Here is a 22,293-nt window from a genome sequence, read left to right as displayed (position 1 = left end):
CTCTCTAAGTCAAAAACTATATAGAAAACTATATATTCCCTCTTTGTCTCTCTCTCTAAGTCAAAAACTATATAGAAAAAGGTTTAATTAAAAAAAGACAATTCTCTTTTCTCTTTCCCCCCTCTCTTTGTCTTTCTCTCTTTCTTCTTCTTCTTTTTTTAAATCCTTCTTCTTCTTCTATCTCCCTCTCAAAGTGTGTGAAAAGCTATCCAAAAAACTTTAAATTAAAAAAGCTTTAAAAATATTTAATTAAAATAATAATTAGATTAAAAAGTTTAATCTAACACATACACACACACACACACAGAATTTTGATTTAAAAAGAAGTTTGATATAATTAAAGGAGAGAGAGAGAGAGAGAGAGAGAGAGAGAGAGAGAGAGAGAGAGAGAGAGAGAGAGAGAGAGAGAGAGAGAGAGCTTAGGCCCTACAATGAGAGAGATAAGGAGAGGGGCAGAGGCGGGGGGTGGGGGGAGGGGGGGTGAGGAGGGGCTTTTAATTAAAATGGGGAGGGAGGAGCGAAAATGAGAGATTACATGTGAGAGGGAGGGGTGGGGAGGGGGTTTTAATTGAAAAAGGGAGGTTTGGAAAATGTAGTAGGTTCGAGAAGCCCTATGGAGGTTCGGGGCTTTCTGAACCTATAAGCAAAATAATTTAGTAGTAAGATTATTGATACACTTGAAATGTAAAAGTTCTCATTGTTACAAGTATCAAGGATCATGGACAATTCACTTTCCTTTACATTAGTACACAAAGAAAAAGTGGCGGTGTCTTTATGGCTAATGCTCTGGTGAGTGCTCCAAGAGGTTTTTTGGTGTTCCTCTAAGGCTCAAGAGTTTGTAGAATCATGTTGTTGTTAAAACAATTATAAGCTTATTTGTGTAGGAATACAAACCTTGGCTAGTAGAAAAAAATTTACTTATATAAAGATAAAAGCTCCAATGCCTTGTTTAGGTTACTAATCCAACATTCAATTTGCAAGCATATCTTAATGTGGAAACAACTACACATCATCATACTCTTCTATTCTTTGTGATATTGGTTTGAAATACACTCATGGGAAACTAACCTATCTTTTTGCTAATGAACACAATATTTTTCTTGTTGATGGCTTTTAAAAAAGTAACAACAATACTTTATTTAAGGTTGCAAAGAATAAAATTCAAATAAGTATGTTTAATAATCTAGATTATTTGACAACACAAAATCTAAGGTATAAAATACAGGGTTAATGTTGACTAAGGACAACAAATGGAAAATGAATGAGCATATACGTTTATAAAGTTGGCTAAGCTTTTTAAAAATTTCTATGTTTTGCTATTGAAAGTACTTCAAAGGTAAAATGCTTGACTTCATACCGTAGAACATTGGATTCTTATTTGTCGATAATGTTCTATAATAATGCCATGAGAAAGCGCCAATAGTTTGGCTTGCATTTTACAAAGCCCATGGTCTTCATCCTCTACTTTTTGATGGTTAAATGATATTTGATAACTTAGTCATTACTCATCATATTGTCATTTATTTCTAATTCATGGTGTCAAATGTCAAAGAACAAACTTAAAGGAAAAGCTGGATCTCAAAGAGTGTGTCATCTTGAACATTACATCTCTTATGATTGGGAGAAAAGTCACGATTGTGCACCATTTTGCTTACATCTATAAGTGATGTCCCAATCAATGTATATAAAGCTTGATACCATTTGAAAGGAGCTCACATCCCCGAGCTTGAAAAGTGCATACATATGCCATTTAAAGGATGCGAAATTGAAAAAGAAAATATGGTATGTGTACGGGTCAAATACAGAAAAGTATGCTTTCCTTTCTATTGAGTGAGACCATAACCTTGTTATAATGGCAACAAGTGTCTCCAATGGCTTACAATGTCACGAAACAATGAGTGGGAACTTGATTAGTCCTCTAGGACTGCTTTGCAATTTGAAAGAACTAAGCTATGATTTATTTGCAGTGGCATGGAAAGGCCACTCTTTCAAAAACAACAAAAATAACCTGATTGAATCTAATGTGAGATATCCTCCGAGTGTCCTTGTTTCAGTTAGTGCATCTGAAGGAGTTTCCCTTTTACTACAAATCCGTAATCCGTATGTATGGAGAGGGATGTCTACCGTCCTTGATGTTTATTGTTGCCTAAACATGGGCAAGGGCCTAGTGTGTGCCAAATTGATGTGAGTTCTTTCTGCAATTTTGTCTTCCGAGGACTACTTGTGAGCATATTTAAAACATGGTATTGCTCAACTTGGGAACCTTACAACAAAGGCAATTCAAAAAACGCAATTTCTCCTTAGACAAGAAAATTATTATAAACCCCTAATTTGTGGCATTTTGCTTGCCGTAATGCGATTGCAGGAAGAGGAAGCTGGACAAGCAATCCTCATTGATCATAACACATAAAAATAATCAATGGCTCTGTTGGCAAAAACCTCGCGCTCTCTCTCTCTCTCTCTCTCTCTCTCTCACACACACACACACACACACACACACACACACACAGAGTCAGAAGATTTTGTGAAATTGGAAGGACCTCTCTAGCATATTTGAAGGCTATGGCCAAGGCCGAAGAGCTCAAGGCAGCCATGCTGCGGGGCCAAAAGAATGAAGAGCTCGGAGTGCCTCTCCTGAAAACAAGACACAAGAAATTCCCTCTAGTGAGTAGGAAGTAAGCCCAAACTTGCCCCGTTCATTCACTTTGGCATGTAAATCTTGACATGGTCTGTCTTGAAAAGCAAGCCCAATTTCTTATCATTGCTCTGTTTTGCCATGTCTGATCTGATAGTCATGAAGCAATGGCTGCCCTGTATGCTCTGCAAAAATTCGTTTTGCGATCCTTGATTGAAGACAGAAAATGAAAGAAGAGTATTTAGGTTCCCCACAGCTGAATAGGGTGTGAATGAATCTGCAAGGCCAAATAAAGCTGCAATTGTATCCTTAATAGCTTTTTGGGTTTCTAATTTATTTAGGCAATATGATTCCCAAGGATTTCATAATACAGTATCCTTTATATCTTGGTGGGTTTCTAATTTATGCAATATGATTCCCCACTAATTTCATGTACTCTGCAAGAAGAGGTTCAATTGTCAATGTCTTGCCTGAGTCGCTGCTACAGGCTAATGCCTGTACACTCTGATAAACTATCTTGACATTTGGGCTTTTTCAGAAAAAAATTACGTTTTAAGAACCGTTGTTTTCACTGAGCTGTTGTTAAGTTATCAGCAATTTTTGCTTTCCGAGAAAAAAGAAATATGAGCAATTTTCATTAGCATTACTTGCATTTCTTTCTTGCCCGTTTGTTCTGATGCTTCTTAAAGCCGTCTTTCAAGGCATGGTTACTATGTGTGCCGCACAATTAGAAGCACACTTTTTCCCAAATAAACATCTCCACGAGAAGACCTGAAGCTTGTTTTCCTGTACTCATTTTATCTTCATTCTTCAGTGTTGCCTTTTGCATCTTTCATTGTGTTTTAGTCGCAATCAGATGTTCTATGTTTTCTTTTGCAGAACTTTAGCGTAACTTTAAACCCCCTAGGATCGAACTTGTGCATAGGTCACAACACAATTTATATCTATGACGTATAACCAGAAAGGGGATGGATATCAGACTTACCTCCTAGCCATAGAGCCAAATGGGCCCACCCTCAAGTGTAGGGCTGGCAATACAGTGTGCCACGATCACATTTCAAGAGCTGGCATCCCATACCACCAGCCCACAGTAGCCTAGTGTATAGATGCAACTACCATTGGGACTAAAGTCCAAGAGTGGTGATCACACAATAACATGCACAAATGGGACTTGAGTTGTGTAAATAGGACTTAGTTGCCCTAACCCTAAAGTGCTCTTAGTGCATTTGCACTAAACCATTTTATGACCCAAGGTTGTGATCAATGCTATGGGCGTCCATTTGGATGTCCAAGGGTGTAACAGTAAACCCATGTGCTATGATTCTCTCCACTCAATCAATCTCATGGGGTGCCAATGGCTTGTTGCATATGATGCAAGCAATCATCAAACACTCATGGCCTCTCAGCACTCTTCTAGGTCTTTTTGTAAAGACTTGGATATCGTATCCATGTAATAGGGCTGGGGTAATTAATGTATCAAGCAACCACAATTTTGTGCAGGATTCTTGGAAGTGAACATATATGCACGTCCTCTCAAGTGCTCCAAGGGCTGCATAACCTCCGTCCAACTTGGCAGTTGGTACATCTTGCAATTAAATGTAGTTCCAACGATGAGCACAACCCCCAAATATATGTAGGATCTAGCATACTCAACCATTTCCTCTCCAAGAATAAAATGATGCTTTGTTAGGATCTCCTAAGCTTATTTGGTATTGAACACCATGGTCTTCCCACAGTTCATAATCAATCCTCTATTTGTGCAAAAGGCTTGCAAGGCATCTAGTCTCTCTGCAATTCCTCAAGAGAGTCTTTGATTAATACCACATCATTTGCATAGAACAAGATGGGTATCAATATGACAGTTGAGCTCGAACTTGGCCCCCTAATCGATCCACATAGTTCAAGAGCTTATTGGCACATGCCAAGTAGAGTAGGTGAAAGTGGGACCCTTGCTTCACCTTGATAGTACTATCCACCATATTAGAAAGCTCTTCTATAGCATGGATGCTTTGTGCCATAAACTTATATAAAGCATAAATTCTCCATTGTAGATCTTTTGGAGTGCCAATATTCTGTAGTCATTGCATGAGCTTGGCTTCGGACATTGTGTCAAATGCTTTGCGGAAATCCACTAAGCAACAATAAATCCTTCTCCCATGTGCCCTACCCTCCTCTATGAGAGCTCTAAGAGTCTATGTATGGTCAAGCATAGTGAATTTTCACCTAAAGCTTGCTTGTCTCCATAACATATTGCCCATGTCTCTCTACGATGTGTTGAGCTCATGCTCTAGAATGTAGTCATATAGCTTGTGTCACTAGAATGAGAAGTGAACCTAAAGAATCAATTAAAGTCAACCAAGATTTTTCATTAAAATGAACTTACCCTTGGCGCTTAGCACGGGGGCCATCGCATTTCTAGTGAGGGATTTGACAAAGCAGTTTACAAGTGTACTGGCTATGTGCTAAAAGGGCAAGGCAAAAAGAACAAGGTGTGATCCACTTAAATAACCAAGTTGAAGAGGGAAAAGGCTATTTACAAAGGAATTCTAAAGAAAATAGCAATGTCAAACTTTCATTATATCAAATGTTTACACCTTAGAATTGAGTCACATTGAATGTTTTGCCTAGTGAGTAGCTTTCAAATGCAAGTAGCCCACTTGTGATTTAAACAAGCAGTCCCATTGTCATAAATGCAGCTTGTGGCATTTTTTGGGAGATTCATGTATATAGCAAGGCATATGTTGCTGTTTTCAGCTTCTCTTCTCCCTTCTTGGCAACCCACACTGTGATTCTTGGCTGTTGGATTAGTTTGATGCAATTCTATCTCTTTTTTTCCGTAATAGGTAATTATATTAATTACACAAAAAGTACAAGGTTACATGATTACAAGATGTAGGATGGCTCTTGGCCATCGTGCATAAACTTGCTTTACAGAAGATTAGATAACCAAAAAAGTATAAAAGTCATGGCAAAGAAGTAGTGGAGATCGCCATATGCCAAGGGATGCAACTCTCTCTCTTTGTGGCTATGGAGAACACAATTATAGGAAGTGCAACATGTGTGGAGGTTCAGAGGAGCAGCACTTTTTCTATTTGCTTGGGGAATGAATTGGGCACCTCCATGACTGTATTTATAGCAAGTGCAGCTGCTGTTTTTGACTTAAATATCATCAAGATAGGTTATTACAGCACAACTAGTTGAGGTTTTCTCTTCTCCTTTGAGTTCTCAAGCCTTTTGCACTTTGTAGATAACTTTGTCATGAAGAAAGTGAACTTCTCATAGTTTCATCGCTAGAAATCTCTCTGTTTGTGAGAGAAATAGTGGGATTGCATGGGGACTATGCAAGACAATTCGAGGCAAGTGCTCCATAAAATTGGGCTTAAATTTGGCTGCCATTTTTAGGGTTTGGCAAGTTAAAGTGTTAATATGCATTTATGAAAACTTTAAAGTTGGTTGGAGGCTCACATTGAAGGTGACAAGGTCATTGTGCACCTGTGGATTAGTTATGCAGTGAGAAATTGATGACAATATAGTGTGGAGCACATAAAAGTAAGATTGTAGCTTTTTTGTCACACAAAATGTGTGGAATTGACTCAATTTGATAGTGTATTGGGTGTATAAAGGTTAGAACAAAGCACTAGGATTGATCTATGAATATGCATTGCTTGCAATGCATAACAATGTGAGACCAAGTTTGCATCTCCAATGTTCCTTTTGCAAGTCAATTGGACTAAAGACAATATTTATTCATATGCATTATATGTAAGGTTAGGATTCAATAGCACACACACTCGCATACACTCATAGTGACCAAGTGAACAATAAGAGAGAAGAGACTTGTTGGAAGGTCATATCCACCAATGTGAGAATGATCATGAAATTACAATCCCTTGTTAGAGATTTGGTTATCCCCTTGATGGGCACAGGCAGTGTATGGGTAATTTAGGGCAGGTTTATGCATGCCCTGATCAGATCAGACAGTTTGCAGCAGTTGCCAGTATGATTAGAGTAGTTTTGGGCAGGTTGGACAATGTTGGGTAGGTGGGCAGTCCGGGCAGGTGCCACATGGCAGGCAGCCTGCATGCGCAACATTATCATTGTTATTATTAATGCAGTCGGTTTGATTTGCTGCAGTCAGCCTGGTTTTTATTGACCGGTTTGCCATTTATCATTATTTTTATTGGCCTATTTATAGGCTTCCCAGCTTGAGGATACACACATTCAGTTTTGTGTTGTGCATGTTGAGAGATCTTCGGTAGATACATTTGACAGTCCATTGTGTGACGAGATGCTCTAAACACAAAAACACAATACCAATCATACGACAAAGCAGTCAGCCTGGTTTTTATTGACCGGTTTGCCATTTATCATTATTTTTATTGGCCTATCTATAGGCTTCCTTGAGGATACACACATTCAGTTTTGTGTTGTGCATGTTGAGAGATCTTCGGTAGATACATTTGACAGTCCATTGTGTGACGAGATGCTCTAAACACAAAAACACAATACCAATCATATGACAAAGCAGAAACTGATAACACAGAACACAGTCAGGGCTAGGGTAACTCAGAGGCAATGAACACAGATAATAATGAAGTGAATGATTGCTGAATATACAATGCTCATGTAGCAAACACACTACGCAGAGAGTGAATACTGTATCACAAACTCCTGTATCTCGAGGATTAGGGTAGGGTTAATGAGCTGGAGAGTGTGTCATACTCCGAACGGATCTCGAAATGCAGCAAGGCAGCCTCCGGATGTTGAATTCCAATAAATGCAGCAGTGTGAGTGCTGGATCTGATGTTGACGGCAGAGAAAACGGCTTTGCCTAAAATAATTATTTTTGGGTGGACGTGCGAGTTGTAGTTATTGTGATCACACCCTTGTATAGGGTTCTTCGCATGACAGATACAGAGGGTGCTACTATAGGCCTTGTCACTCGTTTTATGAGAGGGCATGTGGAGGAGATTAAGGCATTTATTGTTCTTGATGCCGGAATGTTATGGTAATAATTTGTAATTAGATTTTTAAAAAATGCAAATTCAATCTTTCTTAAATGCAAATTCAATCTCACTAATTTTATGCGTATTGGTTTTTTTCATTAATAGTGACACTGTTGATGTTTTGGATGATGCTCCACGACGGGATAACATCTTCTACATTGTTGAAAAAAAGTAAAAATGGATGAAGAGGTCTATCCATGGCCTAGTAGTCTTCTTATATCTCCCTTACAAGAGCCCCTCTTTCTTCATGGAACAAGGGCTAGCCTTGGATAGAGATGCTTATCTCTCAATGGTTTTGCATGAGAATTTGCACGGTCCATTCCTCTAAGAGCTAATAAACTATGGAGACCAAAGGGGAATGGCTTCTGCTAGTACCGTGTGCTGGAAAAGGGCCTCTTTGGTCAAGACGCTATTTTGGTGGGAGTCTTTTGGGTATCAGTTATCCAATGTGCAAAATGTGGCTTTAAGAGTGTTGGCTCAGGTAATTAAAATTTCAATCTTATTGTTATTTATGTTTCTAGTAAAGATTTCTACTTTTCTTATTAATTTTCACTTTTAACAAGTTGAAGTGATTTTGTTAACTTGTATAGGATTGTTCATGTGCCGTGTCTGAAAAAAAATTGGTAAGCCTATTCTCTTATATAAACCAAGTTCCAAAACAAACTTGGTACCCGAGCAGTTAGAACGACTTATCTATTGTCGTTCTAACTTACACATGCTTAGAGACATATATAGATGTCGATGGCATGATAGGTAATTTTCAACTTGAGTTAATACTTATTCTAAATTCAAGAATATACATTTTTGAGTCGTCTCATGTATCTCAACTTTGATTTTCAGGTAAATGTAGATGAGTTTAAGTTTAATAGATGCTACACTTAAAAGTGTGAATAAAGAGAGACGAGGAGTAGGATGCTATCTTTAGAGAGCTCTATATGGACTTGGAGGAGACTGACCGTCAAGTATCATATACTCGTAGGGGATGGCGGGCCACTCCTCGAGGCATTGCAGTCGGTAGCAGTACACAAGTGGCAATTAGAACCTATATGAGGCGTGGTTCTAGGAGCTCTTTTTTGCTCCGATTGCTCGTATTTTAGAGGATACGCTTGTGGGAGGGTTGGTTTTGATAGTCTTAAATAAGGAGAAACAACTCAAAGGACAAAATGCTTCAAAGATGGAGGTGTTGATAAGAAAATTTTTCTACAAGAAGGGGAAGAAGAACAAGAAGATAAAAGAGAAGGTCAAGTAAGACAAAGCAAAGGGGTCTACTTGTCACAGTTATGGCAAGATAGGTCATTGGAAGAATAATTGCCCCAAAAAGGACAAGAAGAAGAATAAATCTATGGACTCATGAGTAGTGGCTACTCCTTCATTAGTAGCCTTTCTACATTTGGGGGGATTGAGGATTTGACAAACACTGACAGCTTTTGATGTAGTGATGATGGCTCCACAACCTCATGAGTGGATTGTGGACAGTGATGCTTCCTGTCACGACTCCTACGGACGGTAGTGTTTGTATGAGTTTGATGCATGGGAAAATTCTCATTGGTGACAGCTGTTTGGTTCCTATCAAAGGCAAAGGTGATATGCAACTAATTCTGGATGGGCGTGGTGGGGTTTACACATTGGAGGTTCTCTATGTGTCTAGTTTGAGATATCATCTAATTTTAGTGAGCAAGATTTATGCGCTTAGCCTTATGGTCGAGTTCGATAAAAACTCCTTTTGAGTTCTTGATGGCAATTTGAGACAGGTTCTTTGTGTAGGTCGCAAGGTGAATGGAGTCTACAAGGTATAGACTTCATTGGCTTTTTTCTCTCTTCTTCTTTCTTCACAGACATAGATTGAGATATGGCATGCTGGGTTCGGCCATCTCAACTATGAGTACCTTAGGAAGGTAGCTTGTCAGCTACTTGTTTTTGGATTGCTAGAACTTGGGGTCAGTCACCTTCCATTTGCATCTTGCATTCATGGTAAACAACATAGAGATACGATTCCCAGCAAGGCTTTGCGACGGGCCAAGGATCTCTTGAGTTCATTTCGACGAACTTATGTGGACGTGGATCCAATGAGAACGGAATCCCTTAAGGGGAGTTTGTAATTTATGCTAATTGTCGATGATTTTATTGAAAACACTTAAAGTTAAATCTCTTTAAAACAATCAAAATACCTTTAAGAAAAAGAGCATAGTGCACCGTGGTTCCATTTGTCTTTGTAGGTTGTGGTGGGCTAATGGGTAGCCGATGAGCACCCTTTGTCCCATGCCTTGGGCTCTCTGGGATGATCACTTGGGGTTCCTTGGTGGTAAGATAATCATCACCTCTATAGTCTTAGTAGGTGACTAGGTAGTTGATGTGCACTCTTTGCTTGATGCCTTGGTTGTTTTGGGGTGGGATGCCTTGGGGTAAAAGAAAAGGAAATTTGGGCTTGGGCTGGTACAATTTCTTTTTGGTTCCAATTTTAGGCCTAAGAGAGGGTATTGAGCTAAAAATACATTAGCTCTATGAAAATAGCCCCAAAACTCAATTATATAATGAATTAAACCTCTTATTAAAAAGAATGCGTTCTTAAGAGTGTCTATGTCCCATAAGCACAAACCCTAATTGGGAGGAACCAAACTTTCTATAAATAGGCATGCTACCCTTCACACAGCCACAATGTCTTTTTTGTAGCTTGTAGGTGCTAGAGCTTTTGTTGTCCACACCCCGTACACAGGGGGGATATCTTAGCTAAAGCTGTCCAACATTGCCTTCTACCATCGGGCACCTACTTCTCAGCTATCCATCGCAGATTCAGACTATTTTTAGACATCTCCATGCTATCGGTCATCGGCTGTTGTCTACAATTGGTGACCTTCTACAGCTTGCATTCTTGTCGCCTGGCCTGATCGCTACCATGCAGTGCTGTGTTTTACGGTTTTGGGCCTTCCTTAGTTGTCATGTCATCATCTTGTGTTGTGTTTGCAGTCTTTTGTCCTCATCTGTCTCAATAATCCAACATCCTAGTATTGCGTTTGTTGTTACTAGACACATACAAAGGCTGCCATGTTTCATTTTAGGATCCATCAGAGTACGACACACTCTCTAGCTCATACTCCTTGTCTTGATCCTTCAGACATGGGAGTTCAAGAGTCTGTATTCTTTGTGTGTTTGCTGCATTGAACATTGTGTTCTATTCAATATTCATTCATTATTATTCATTGTGTACATTGTCTCTGCATTACCCTAACCCTAATTGTGTTATTCAGTTTTTGCGTTTATCGTACAATTCTGTTGTGTTTTCAGTGGTATGACATTTCTTTACATCCTACACCAAGAACAATAGGTATATCTTTGCATCACAATTTGGCCAAATAGGCATATGTTACAAAAGGGTGAAAGCTAAAACAAATTGACCACCTCTTGTGGTGTAGTAGTATGTGAGAAAGGATTTGTTGTGGTTCTGCAGCAAAGAGGGTTTGCAAGATCATCATTTTAAATTATTCATTTTGGAAAGTTTGTTGTGTAGATTTGTGTTATGGTTTACCTTTTTTTGTTTACAAATCTAATTTTGGCCTATTTGTTTCAAAAGTGGAGAACTTAATGTGGAGACTCGAGGGCTACCAAAGACATTCTTATATTGGGGTGACATGTTTCACACTCTTGTGAATGTAAGTAATTGCCATACTTGCATATTAAGCTGCCACAAATTGTACATAAATGTTACATCTTTGATCTTTCTAAGAGAATCACACTTCATGTGTCATATGATCCATTAGATTATCATATTGCTTAGATGGAAGTTACATTTGTAGCATCAAGATTGCTATAGTTCTTTACCATGATTATTGATGGTTATGAAAAATCATTGCAGTTTATTGTTTGGGTTCAACTATTGTTTTGCAGATGCCAAACTTGCGTTTTGCTGTGGTGCTACTATGCACATACTTTCTACTTTTTTCCTCATTTGCTGTCCCATTTTACTATGATGTGAGTGATATTCTCTTGAAATGAAGCTTGGTACATGATTTTTCTTGTGTTACTAAAAATTACTATTTAAAATTGAGTCACTTGGGCTCTATTAGAAAGTACTTAATGACTAAATTGTTCTTCACTAACCTTATCAAGAGGGATTCATCATGAACAAAAGGATTTGGCATTAAAATGCATATGGTCACCATTTATAAGAGCAGGATTAGTCTCAAGGAATATAGGAGGTATAAGACGGGCAAAGAGTTAGGTTCAAAAAGCTAAAGGGAAAATGAGTTACAAATTTCTTTTGGCAAATACTCTTAAATTCAGTACCAAATTGTAAACCTTAAGGGGTGGTAGATAGATGGGTTTGTAGACTGATACCTTAGAAAGATGGAAGCTTGTCTTAGCTTGAGAGATGGAAACCGTGAAATGAATAGAGATTTATGAATGGGTAATTTGTTTAGGTCTGGTGCTTTAGTGACTGCATCTTGACATGTTTCCTCAATCCCTTACTGCTCGGTTTTTAGCAATTATACCTGTTATTTGTTTTGTTACAAGCTTGATGGAAAGTAGCCCAGCCTAATAAGGAGTAATACTTGTTATACTTATCGTGTTCCTTCGTTGTTCTAGTGTGAATGCTCACTCGTCCATGCACTTTTTACCTTCTAGCTCCAGAAGGATTTTTTCCCTCTATGAACATTCATTAGTGGATGTGGTACTTTAGTGTCTTAGGGATTGTACTTTTATTATTATTGTAATATTCTGATTTGCTAAAAGAAACACACGCGTGAACTGCCTCAAATAAAAATGAAAATTTTTTTATTCCTCCTTATCCCCCCAGCCGACTGACGAGCTGGAGGGGGAGGGGAATAGAAGGAGTGATTAAGCTCCTTGGTGGAGCTTAATGTGAGGGAGAGGCATGCGTGATGCCACGCAGGGGAGGGAGGATCCCCCTCCCCTCCCCTATTTAAATCGAGGGGGACGAAGCTGAGGGGAAAACCGTCGACACGCTGTGAAGGGGCCGCCAGAGATCAAGACGCTGTCAGCCGTGAAGGAGAGAGGAAGGAGATACGTGAGGACGAGGGAAGAGGGCGCTGCCGCTTGAAGACTGACGACTCGCTGTTGCTGGCCGCCTGAGCAGTGGATAGGTGACGCCGTCGAGGGAGGGAGGAGCCGCCTCCAATTCGCTGTCAAGACTGACAGTCATAACCACCCCCCAAGCTTCTGGAAGCTTGGAAGCTTCCAAAGGGGGGGCCTCCTTAACCCCCCTTCCTATACCCTACTCCCCCTTTTTCCCCCCCCCCCCGTTTTAATTCCTTTAAGCCCCCTTTCCCCACAAAGGGATGCTTACCCAGGAAACAAAGCCTTTCCCTTGCCTTTCCCCCCTTCCCCCCCCCCCCCCCCCCCGGTTTTAAAAATCCCCTTAGCCCCTTCCCATGGTTTTTTTTGGAACCACCCCCCCCATGTTTTAAATTCCCTTTCCCCCCCAAAACAACTCAGACCTAAAAAGGTCTTATCCCCCCCCCCCGTGTTGGATTGGAGATTTTTCCCCCATAAAAGGGTTTTTGACCTTAAAGGTCTTATCTTCCCAGTTTTTATTTCCCCCTTAGGGCCCTTGCTCATTATAACCCTCGGACTACCCCCCTTATATCTTCTCCTAAGGCCTCGTTAGGCCCCCTTTTTCAATAACCTTTAAAGCTACTTTCTCCCCTTGGAGTTCCTCCCTTAGAATTCTATAAGGTTTTTTTTCCCCAAGAGAATTTGTCCTTAGCCTTTCCTTCAAACTCGCAAAATACCTTGGAGTTTTGTTCTTTTTCCCCCACTTGTAAAAGGGAAGAGAGTGCTAAGTGTTTTTCCGAAAGAAGTGTAAAGCTGCTTCCACGTTCAACGGACTATAATTGCAATGCCTCCTAAGAAAGTCCAAGGGGTAGCTGCGGGAGGGTCATCTCCCGGTATCCATGTGGATATCTCACCCCAAAACCAGGTTTTTCTTCTTGGCTTTAATTCCGTTTTAAGTCGATCATGCAAAGAGAAATTGTTAGGGATAGGATATATTGTCCGAGTTATTTGTAATGAAGGAGTTTAGCTTATTTGAATGAATGATAATGTATAGAACTTAATTTCCTTCGAATTGCATCAAGCATTATAACTTACGAGCAAGATTATCCATTTACTATAGTAGTATATTTTAGTTAAATCCTAAAGGTATAGAAATTATATCTTGCACCATTAGTCTTATTCCTTTCGCAACGAATCATTATAAATGATTAAATTCATGAAAGGGTTCTTTCGTTGCTCAAATTACTAGGAAGTTATCAATTGCTAATTGCACATCGTAGCAAGGGAAATGTTTGCTAATTGGCATGAGTTCATCTGCAAGGAAAAAGGAAGTTTAAATTAAACTGTATTGACTGAAAAGTAATTTGTCACAAGGTTAGCAAAACTGTGACAAGACGATTAATATTACCTTCCAAAAGTTATCCAAACCAATCTAAACATAGAAATATTCATACCCTAAGCACTTGACTACTTTCCTTATTGTAGGGTCAAAGAAATTCGTAAAGATAAAGAACTAGGGCTGTCCTTGAGATCCTTAAAAAGAAACCCTAGGCCGACATAAGTCAGCTTAAAGGATTTAAAACGGATTATTCCATCATAGGACTTGCGCAGCAAGTACGAAATCATTTAGTCTTGTGATTGATTTACAAGGAGAAAGGGTACAAACCCTCAACAAGGATGGCAGACCCCTACGCAAGTTATCTTGCAAAAGGACGTATTTTTGCATATCCTTCTAAATAAGGAAAGTTGTAAACCGGAAACTAGCATATCTAAGGAAATTTAGGGTTGACCAAGTTGGGTTAATAAGGTACGCCCTACATCGGAATGTAAAGGATCTTGCCAAATTACAAGACACCTTGGGAACGAGTGCTGATACACTCAAAAGGAAAGAACACTTCCTTAGCAGTTTGCCAAACAACACGGTTGATTAATAGAAATGTTTTTGCTTGCTAGAGATTTTAGGTCTCTGTTTGAATTATGAATTATAAATTAAATGAGTACCTATACTTCAGGTTAAAGACCTGAAGGAAGAGGCAGTTTCAGTTAACCCCGACTACCTGCCTAACCCTAACCAAGGGGGTTGTTCACCGCGCCAGGAACGTGGACCGAACCCGCCGCGAGAGGTCTCTCCGTTGAGCTCTACTTGGAGTAGGAGGATGCTTGGGTGCCAGGGGGGGCTCTGGCCGTAAATCCCTTGCCTTCCGGGTCCTGCACAAGAGGCTAACATGACTCGGGATTGGATCTCGAGGCCCGCATACTAGTTTACGGGCGGAAGCTTGGAATGGTGATCACTATGGATTACTGGATAGTCTTCGGGCAGATTATGGACAAGCCTACGGGCGGAACTCCTTGTATTTCAAAGATAAAATAATGAAATGCAAAAAAAGAACTTGCTTGATATTGTTTTTTCTATGTCACGTGATAAGATTACGTGAAGGAACCGGTGCTTAACGGGATTAGTTAAAGAAGCTGATTGTTATGTGTCAAATTAATGTGTTAGATAATTACATAACCAAAACAAACCGAGGAAAGTACGGAGGATGGGCCATGGGTCCGTCCTACGGTTGGGTGGTCCCGGTTAGCCAGGAACTTTTCTAAAAAATCTCGAAGAACAGCGGGATGATCATCATCATAAAAACAAATAACGAGAGCGATGACCTAGAGTTACGTCTTACCCGATTTACGCTGTTTTAGGAGAACGGAATGGGACTATGCCTTATGGCAGAGAGGTTGAGCCTTGCATCCCTCTCGTTTCCCATTCTCCTTGAACCAAGTGCAGCGTGAATCCGCTTCGGACCTGACGTTTCTGCGTAAAGTAGTTCGCTCGGGTCTGACGCTAGTTGCTGTTAGCTAATGACCAATCAAGAAAACCCTAATTCCGGTTGATCCTACGTGGGAATGGCCAGGATACTTCCGCTACGTGGCAGACGCGGGAAGACCTAGATCGCAAAACCCGTAACATTCCATGGGAGTGCCGGGTGGAGTTTTCTAGACATCCTTTTCGATGGACTACTAAGACGTGTTCGGGATGATACTAGTGGACACGTTACAGTTGGTATCAGAGCCGACCAACAACGGAATTGTTTTTATGAGATCTCAATAAAATGAAGTAAAGAAATTGTTACTGTCCAAACATTTTCTCACCTTCAATGCTGTCTTGCAGAGTTATGAAGCGTGTAACAAATTTTTGGTATTTCGGGTCATGTTTATGACTGCAATGCATTCTCCGCTTTATAGACAAAGAGTTGGGATGATGAACATCCTAGAACAGATTTATAATCCATCATCTCTTTACATAGAACGAAGATGGATGGGGTCTTCAGGAATCTACTATATAGCCGCCCACCGGTTTGCTTATCTACAGACCAACCTAAAGAGGATCAAGTGGTTGGAAGACTTGAAAGTCGTGAAGCTGTTCATTTTTGTGGAAGCTCACGTAAATTCGACTTTACATATTCAAGGTCGGAGGGTTGAAATGAACTCATATGTATATGAGGAAGTAACCCCTATAATCCCAGCCGACAAGATTAAAGTGTTGGGCCGCTATGAGAAGTATGGACTCCAACGGAAAGGGTATCCTGAAGTTCCAATGAATTATCGATTCCTAAAGATCCATGACCTAAAATCCTACTATTACACAGTTCCTGTAGACAAATGCAATACAACGTTGTTCTCCCCAAACTGAATGTAATGATTGGATTATCATCACACGAAACGTTGTATAAGGCTATGCCCATGTAAATACAAATAAAGACTTCTTTTTATCAATATCTGGCTGTGCATAAGAGTTGTTAAAAAGTTAAGTAGCTACATTGTTTACGAGATAGCTGAACTACAAATGAAAGATAAGCTAACGTCGATTATCATATAATAACGTTAAGAAAACTTTTATCCAGGCACAACCCTAGGTACAGGTTCCAAATTTGCCTCCTACATCAAGTACTGCTGTGACCCAGGAGAAAAAGTTCCTCCTCAAGCAGATAAAGCCACCCGAGTTTGACGGTAAAGGCAGATCCGTCCAGGCTGATGCTGAAATTTGGATTGAATCCATGGAGGATTACTTTGAAGCAGCTGGTACTGCACCTACCAATTAGGCCATGCTCGCCAAGTTAAAGCTCACCGGCGAAGCCAGACTTTGGTGAAAGCAATGATGCAGGGATCAAGGGATTTCAGAGGGGTCCGTTACCTGGGAGAAGTTGAAGAAAGCCGTGCAGGGAAGATATTTACCACCTGCATATCGTACGCAGAAAATGAATGAGTTCTACAAGCTAAAACAGCTAGGACTCACTCTTGACGCATACTACTCTAAATTCGTCTCACTTTTAAAGTATGCGCCACAGATGGACATGACGCAGCATGTGTCCAAATTTTGTGCGGGCTTAAATTCACCCGTAAATACCCGTCTCGAATCTATGCGTCCATCAGATCTTCAGGATGCACTCATTCGAGCGGCGCCTATAATTCAGGAGGTGTAAACTAGACCAAGGGGTAACAAAACTTGGTTCTATAGTGACCCGAACAGGGAGCATTCAGACCTCAAATGAAGAGAGTTCAAGGTCATAATCAGGGACAAAGGAAGAAAGCAAGGACAAATAGCGTCAACAACTTTGTTCCTACTCAAAGTAATGGCCGAAACCTCCGTTGTTTCCACTGCAACGAACCTGGTCACTTCAAGAGGCAATGTCCCAAGCTCAGCGGAGGACATCGTCAAACGCCTTTCCAAGGTGCAGGCCGCGGTCAAGGAGCCATTACCCGTGGAAGAGGAAGAACCGCTTGCATTGCCAATAGGCAAAGATGCGAAGAAGAAGAAGAGGAAGATCTGACTATGGAAGCTGAATTCGAAAAAGCGACAGTCCATGCCGCTTTACACAAGAAAGGGCCGAATCGCCAGTTCTCGGTGATTTAGACACCGTCGGACTACCAAGGTAAAGGTTTCAAAACCTTGATTGATTGTGGTAGTATACATTCCTTTATCTCACCAGCATGTGCAAAAAGTTTAGGAATAACCACAGTAGAAGCACCTACCCTGCTTGTGGAGTTGGCAAATGGTCGTGAGGTAACTTGTACTAGGCAAACTACTAAGGTGGAATTCTTTCTAGGAGGAAAGAAGACTTCAGTCAAATTCAGAGTCATGAATTTAGGTATCCATGAGTGTCTACTCGGGATGGATTGGCTTAAGCCCAACGATGCCCACATCCACTGTGGAAAGGATCAAGTTTCCTTTCAAAACTCTGAAAGGGAATTTGTCACAACTCAAGGTGAGGCAGGAGTGCCAAGAATCCAATTAGCCAAAGTATCTCGGATCATAAAAGGAGTCAGAAAAGGATTACCCGTTTACCTGATCAAACTCAACAAGTTAGATCGAAAGTAAGAGTCTCATGAAGGACCTTCTTGGCTAAAGGAATACGCTGACGTATTCCCTGAGGAATTAACTGAACTTCCGCCTCAAAGAGAAGTAGATCATGAGATTAGGCTAGTACCTGGAGCTGTACCAATTGCAAAGAGACCTTATAGAATGTCCATACCGGAAGCAATTGAGTTGAAGGAACAACTCAAGCAACTGTTAGAACAAGGTTACATCTGGCCTAGCAACTCACCGTGGGGAGCTCCAGTACTATTCCAGAAAAAGAAAGATGGGACACTTCGACTATGTATTGACTACCGAGGGTTGAATCAATCAACAGTCAAGAATAAGTATCCTATTCCTAGAATAGATGAGCTTCTTGATCGTCTTCAAGGTGCAAAGATCTTCTCCAAGATTGATCTCAGGTCAGGTTACTATCAGATAAGGATCAAGGAAGAAGATATTCCAAAGACGGCATTCAATACAAGATATGGGCACTTTGAGTTCCTGGTTATGTCATTCGGGCTTACAAATGCACCTGCCACCTTCAATAGATTAATGCAAGATATCTTTAGACCATATCTTGATGATTTCGTGCTTGTCTTCTTCGATGACACTTTAGTCTATTCTAAACAGGAAGAAGATCATGAACCTCAACTTCGGATTGTCCTTGAGACAATGAGGTCTCATAAGCTATATGCAAAAATGAAGAAATGTGCATTCTTCAAGCGTCAGATTGAATATCTGGGATTCATAGTATCATAAGAAGAAATATCAGTAGACCCAGCCAAGGTCAGAGATGTGCTTGAATGGCCAATACCAGTATCCGTCAAAGAGATACGTAGCTTTCTTGGATTGACAGGATGGTATAGGGTCTTCATAAAAAACTATGCTTTGATTACAGCACCTCTTACAGACTTACTAAAGAAGCAGACTTCCATTACATGGTCAACTTCCGAACAAAATAGCTTCGACAAATTGAAGCAAAGTTTGGTATTGGCACCTATTCTAAAACTTCCTGACCTCAATAAGGAGTTCGAGGTAGTAACTGATGCTAGCATTCTTGCCTTGGGGTGTGTACTTATGCAGGAAGGTCATCCAGTAGCATACTCTTCAAGGAAATTGAAGAATCATGAAAAGAATTATGCCACGCATGATTTGGAATTACTAGCTGTCATCCATGCTCTAAAGCTTTGGAGACACTAGCTGTTGGGTAACAAGTTTACTCTAGTAACCGATCATAAGAGTCTTAAATGGATTTTTACCCAGAACGAGCTCAACATGAGGCAACGTCGGTGGATTGAAGTATTGGAGGAATATGATTTTGAAATCAAGTACCGACCAGGGAAAGAGAATGTAGTTGCCGATGCACTCAGTCGCAAGGCATTCCTAAATTCCCTAATCTTGCAGAATCCATCAACGGCCAGATCTTTGGCTACAAAAGTATCTATGCCAAACAACCCTATACTTGAACTAGCTAGAGAGGAAGCATGCCATGATTTGGCCTACCAAACAATGATAAAGGAAATATCTACCAAGGAGCAGAATCAGAAGTTGCAAGCTAAGTATCAGGAATTTTCCATTGATAATGGACTTGTCTACTACAGAACAAGACTGTGTATACTAGCGAGCCAGTCACTTAAGCAGAAGATATTATGGGAAGCTCATGATTCTCCTTTCGCAGGACATCCTGGCTATGCTAAGACTCTTAATGCAGTTAGGAAGAGCTACCATTGGGAGAGGCTTAAAGGTGACGTTCTCAAATATGTCACTGAGTGTTTGTCTTGCCAACGTATCAAAGCTGAACATGTCATGATGCCAGGGAAACTGCAACCGCTTGACATTCCCCAAATGAAATGGGAATTCATCAGTATGGATTTTGTTGTGGGCTTACCCCAAGTCCAAGGAGGATACAATTCCATTATGGTTGTGGTTGACATGCTTACCAAGGTTGCACACCTGATTCCAGTAAAGACAAACTATAAAGCCTCCGACATTGCAAGATTGTTTATCAAGGAGATATTCAAGCTACATGGGTTACCTAGAAGAATCATTAGTGATCGAGATTCTCTCTTTACATCACACTTCTGGAGAGCTATCTTTGAAGCTATTGGGACTCAACTCTGTTTTAGCACCGCCTACCATCCCCAAACGGATGGCCAAACAGAGCGAGTAAATCAAGTCATCGAGGATATGCTTAGGGCATACTGCTGTCGAGAGCCGAAGAGGTGGATTCAATGCTTGCCTTTGGTTGAATTTGCCTACAATGCCTCTTACCAGCAGAGCATTCAAATGACCCCTTTTCAAGCATTATATGGTCATGATTGCAGAAGTCCCCTAAACTTTTCTGATCCAACCCTAAGAGTTGAAGCGTCAAGACAGATGTTGGAAGACATGGATGATCAAATAAAGTCAATAAGACAAGACATACAAGCGGCCAAGGATAGACAAAAGGCATACGTAGATTTGAAACGTCAAGAAAGAGTCTTCGAAGAAGGAGACATGGTCTTCATTTGTGTACGCCCTAAAAAGAGTTCTCTATCCCTAGGAGAATGTAAGAAGCTAAGTCCAAGGTATTGTGGGCCGTACAAAATCCTCAAATGCCTAGGACCCAATGCTTATAGATTGCAACTCCCTGAGAACCTAAAGGTTCACAATGTATTCCATATTAGCCTCTTGAAAAAATATGTACCCAACCCTAATCATGTGCTTGATGACCAACAAATTGTAATGCCTAGTCAAGGAGTCCGTGAACTAAGGCCGGATAGAATCTTAGATGTTAGGGAGAGACAGTTAAGATCTAAAACCCTGAGAGAATGCCTCGTCCAGTGGAAAGATTATCCCGAAGAGGATGCCACTTGGATAGATGAAAGCTCTCTCAACCATCAATATCCCCAGTTTATCTCGAGATGGGGACATCTCGATTCCTCCAAGGGGGAGAGAATGTAATATTCCGATTTGCTAAAAGAAACACACGCGTGAACTGCCTCAAATAAAAATGAAATTTTTTTAATTCCTCCTTATCCCCCCAGCCGACTGACGAGCTGGAGGGGGAGGGGAATAGAAGGAGTGATTAAGCTCCTTGGTGGAGCTTAATGTGAGGGAGAGGCATGCGTGATGCCACGCAGGGGAGGGAGGATCCCCCTCCCCTCCCCTATTTAAATCGAGGGGGACGAAGCTGAGGGGAAAACCGTCGACACGCTGTGAAGGGGCCGTCGGAGATCAAGACGCTGTCAGCCGTGAAGGAGAGAGGAAGGAGATACGTGAGGACGAGGGAAGAGGGCACTGCCGCTTGAAGACTGAGAAGGGACCTCGCTATTGCTGGCCGCCTGGGCAGTGGATAGGTGACGCCGTCGAGGGAGGGAGGAGCCGCCTTCAATTCGCTGTCAAGACTGACTGTCATAACCACCCCCCAAGCTTCTGGAAGCTTGGAAGCTTCCAAAGGGGGGGCCTCCTTAACCCCCCTTCCTATACCCTACTCCCCCTTTTTTCGCCCCCGCCCGCCCCCCCCCCCCCCCCGGTTTAATTCCTTTAAGCCCCCTTTCCCCCCCTTGCAAAGGGATTCTTACCCGGGAAACAAAGCCTTTCCCTTGCCTTTCCCCCCTTTCCCCCCCCCCGGTTTTAAAAATCCCCTTAGCCCCTTCCCATGGTTTTTTCTGGAACCACCCCCCCCTCCCCCATCCCCATCCCCCCCCCCCCCCCCCCGTGTTGGATTGGAGATTTTCCCCCCATAAAAGGGTTTTTGACCTTAAAGGTCTTATCTTCCCAGTTTTTATTTCCCCCTTAGGGCCCTTGCTCATTATAACCCTCGGACTACCCCCCTTATATATTCTCCTAAGGCCTCGTTAGGTCCCCTTTTCCAATAACCTTTAAAGCTACTTTCTCCCCTTGGAGTTCCTTCCTTAGAATTCTATAAGTTTTTTTTTCCCCAAGAGAATTTGTCCTTAGCCTTTCCTTCAAACTCGCAAAATACCTTGGAGTTTTGTTCTTTTTTCCCCACTTGTAAAAGGGAAGAGAGTGCTAAGTGTTTTTCCGAAAGAAGTGTAAAGCTGCTTCCACGTTCAACGGACTACAATTGCAATGCCTCCTAAGAAAGTCCAAGGCGTAGCTGCGGGAGGGTCATCTCCCGGTATCCATGTGGATATCTCACCCCAAAACCAGGTTTTTCTTCTTGGCTTTAATTCCGTTTTAAGTCGATTATGCAAAGAGAAATTGTTAGGGATAGGATATATTGTCCGAGTTATTTGTAATGAAGGAGTTTAGCTTATTTGAATGAATGATAATGTATAGAACTTAAT

The 22,293-nt window shown here is 41.1% G+C and overlaps 1 protein-coding gene across 3 annotated transcripts in view; it reads left to right on the top strand.

Annotated features, from left to right (window-relative positions):
• Positions 1-2,374: 2,374 nt before the first annotated feature.
• The window catches only part of LOC148022306 (uncharacterized), a 160,610-nt gene continuing 140,691 nt past the window's right edge, over positions 2,375-22,293 (top strand). Inside the window, exons 1-3 of one of the 3 annotated variants that reach the window (XM_087697941.1) lie at positions 2,375-2,675; positions 11,210-11,288; positions 11,524-11,607. In XM_087697941.1, the coding sequence (XP_087554067.1) occupies positions 2,563-2,675; positions 11,210-11,288; positions 11,524-11,607 (276 nt within the window). In that variant the 5' untranslated portion in view covers positions 2,375-2,562. The remainder of the gene's footprint in view (positions 2,676-11,209; positions 11,289-11,523; positions 11,608-22,293) is intronic. The other 2 variants (XM_087697939.1, XM_087697940.1) reach the window with 2 other exon arrangements.

This window comes from Lygodium microphyllum, chromosome 17 (assembly GCF_053477565.2).
Source record: "Lygodium microphyllum isolate KBCC chromosome 17, Lygodium_microphyllum_v1.1.10, whole genome shotgun sequence".
Classification (NCBI taxonomy): Eukaryota; Viridiplantae; Streptophyta; class Polypodiopsida; order Schizaeales; family Lygodiaceae; genus Lygodium; species Lygodium microphyllum.
This window is presented reverse-complemented; position numbering and strand designations above follow the sequence as displayed.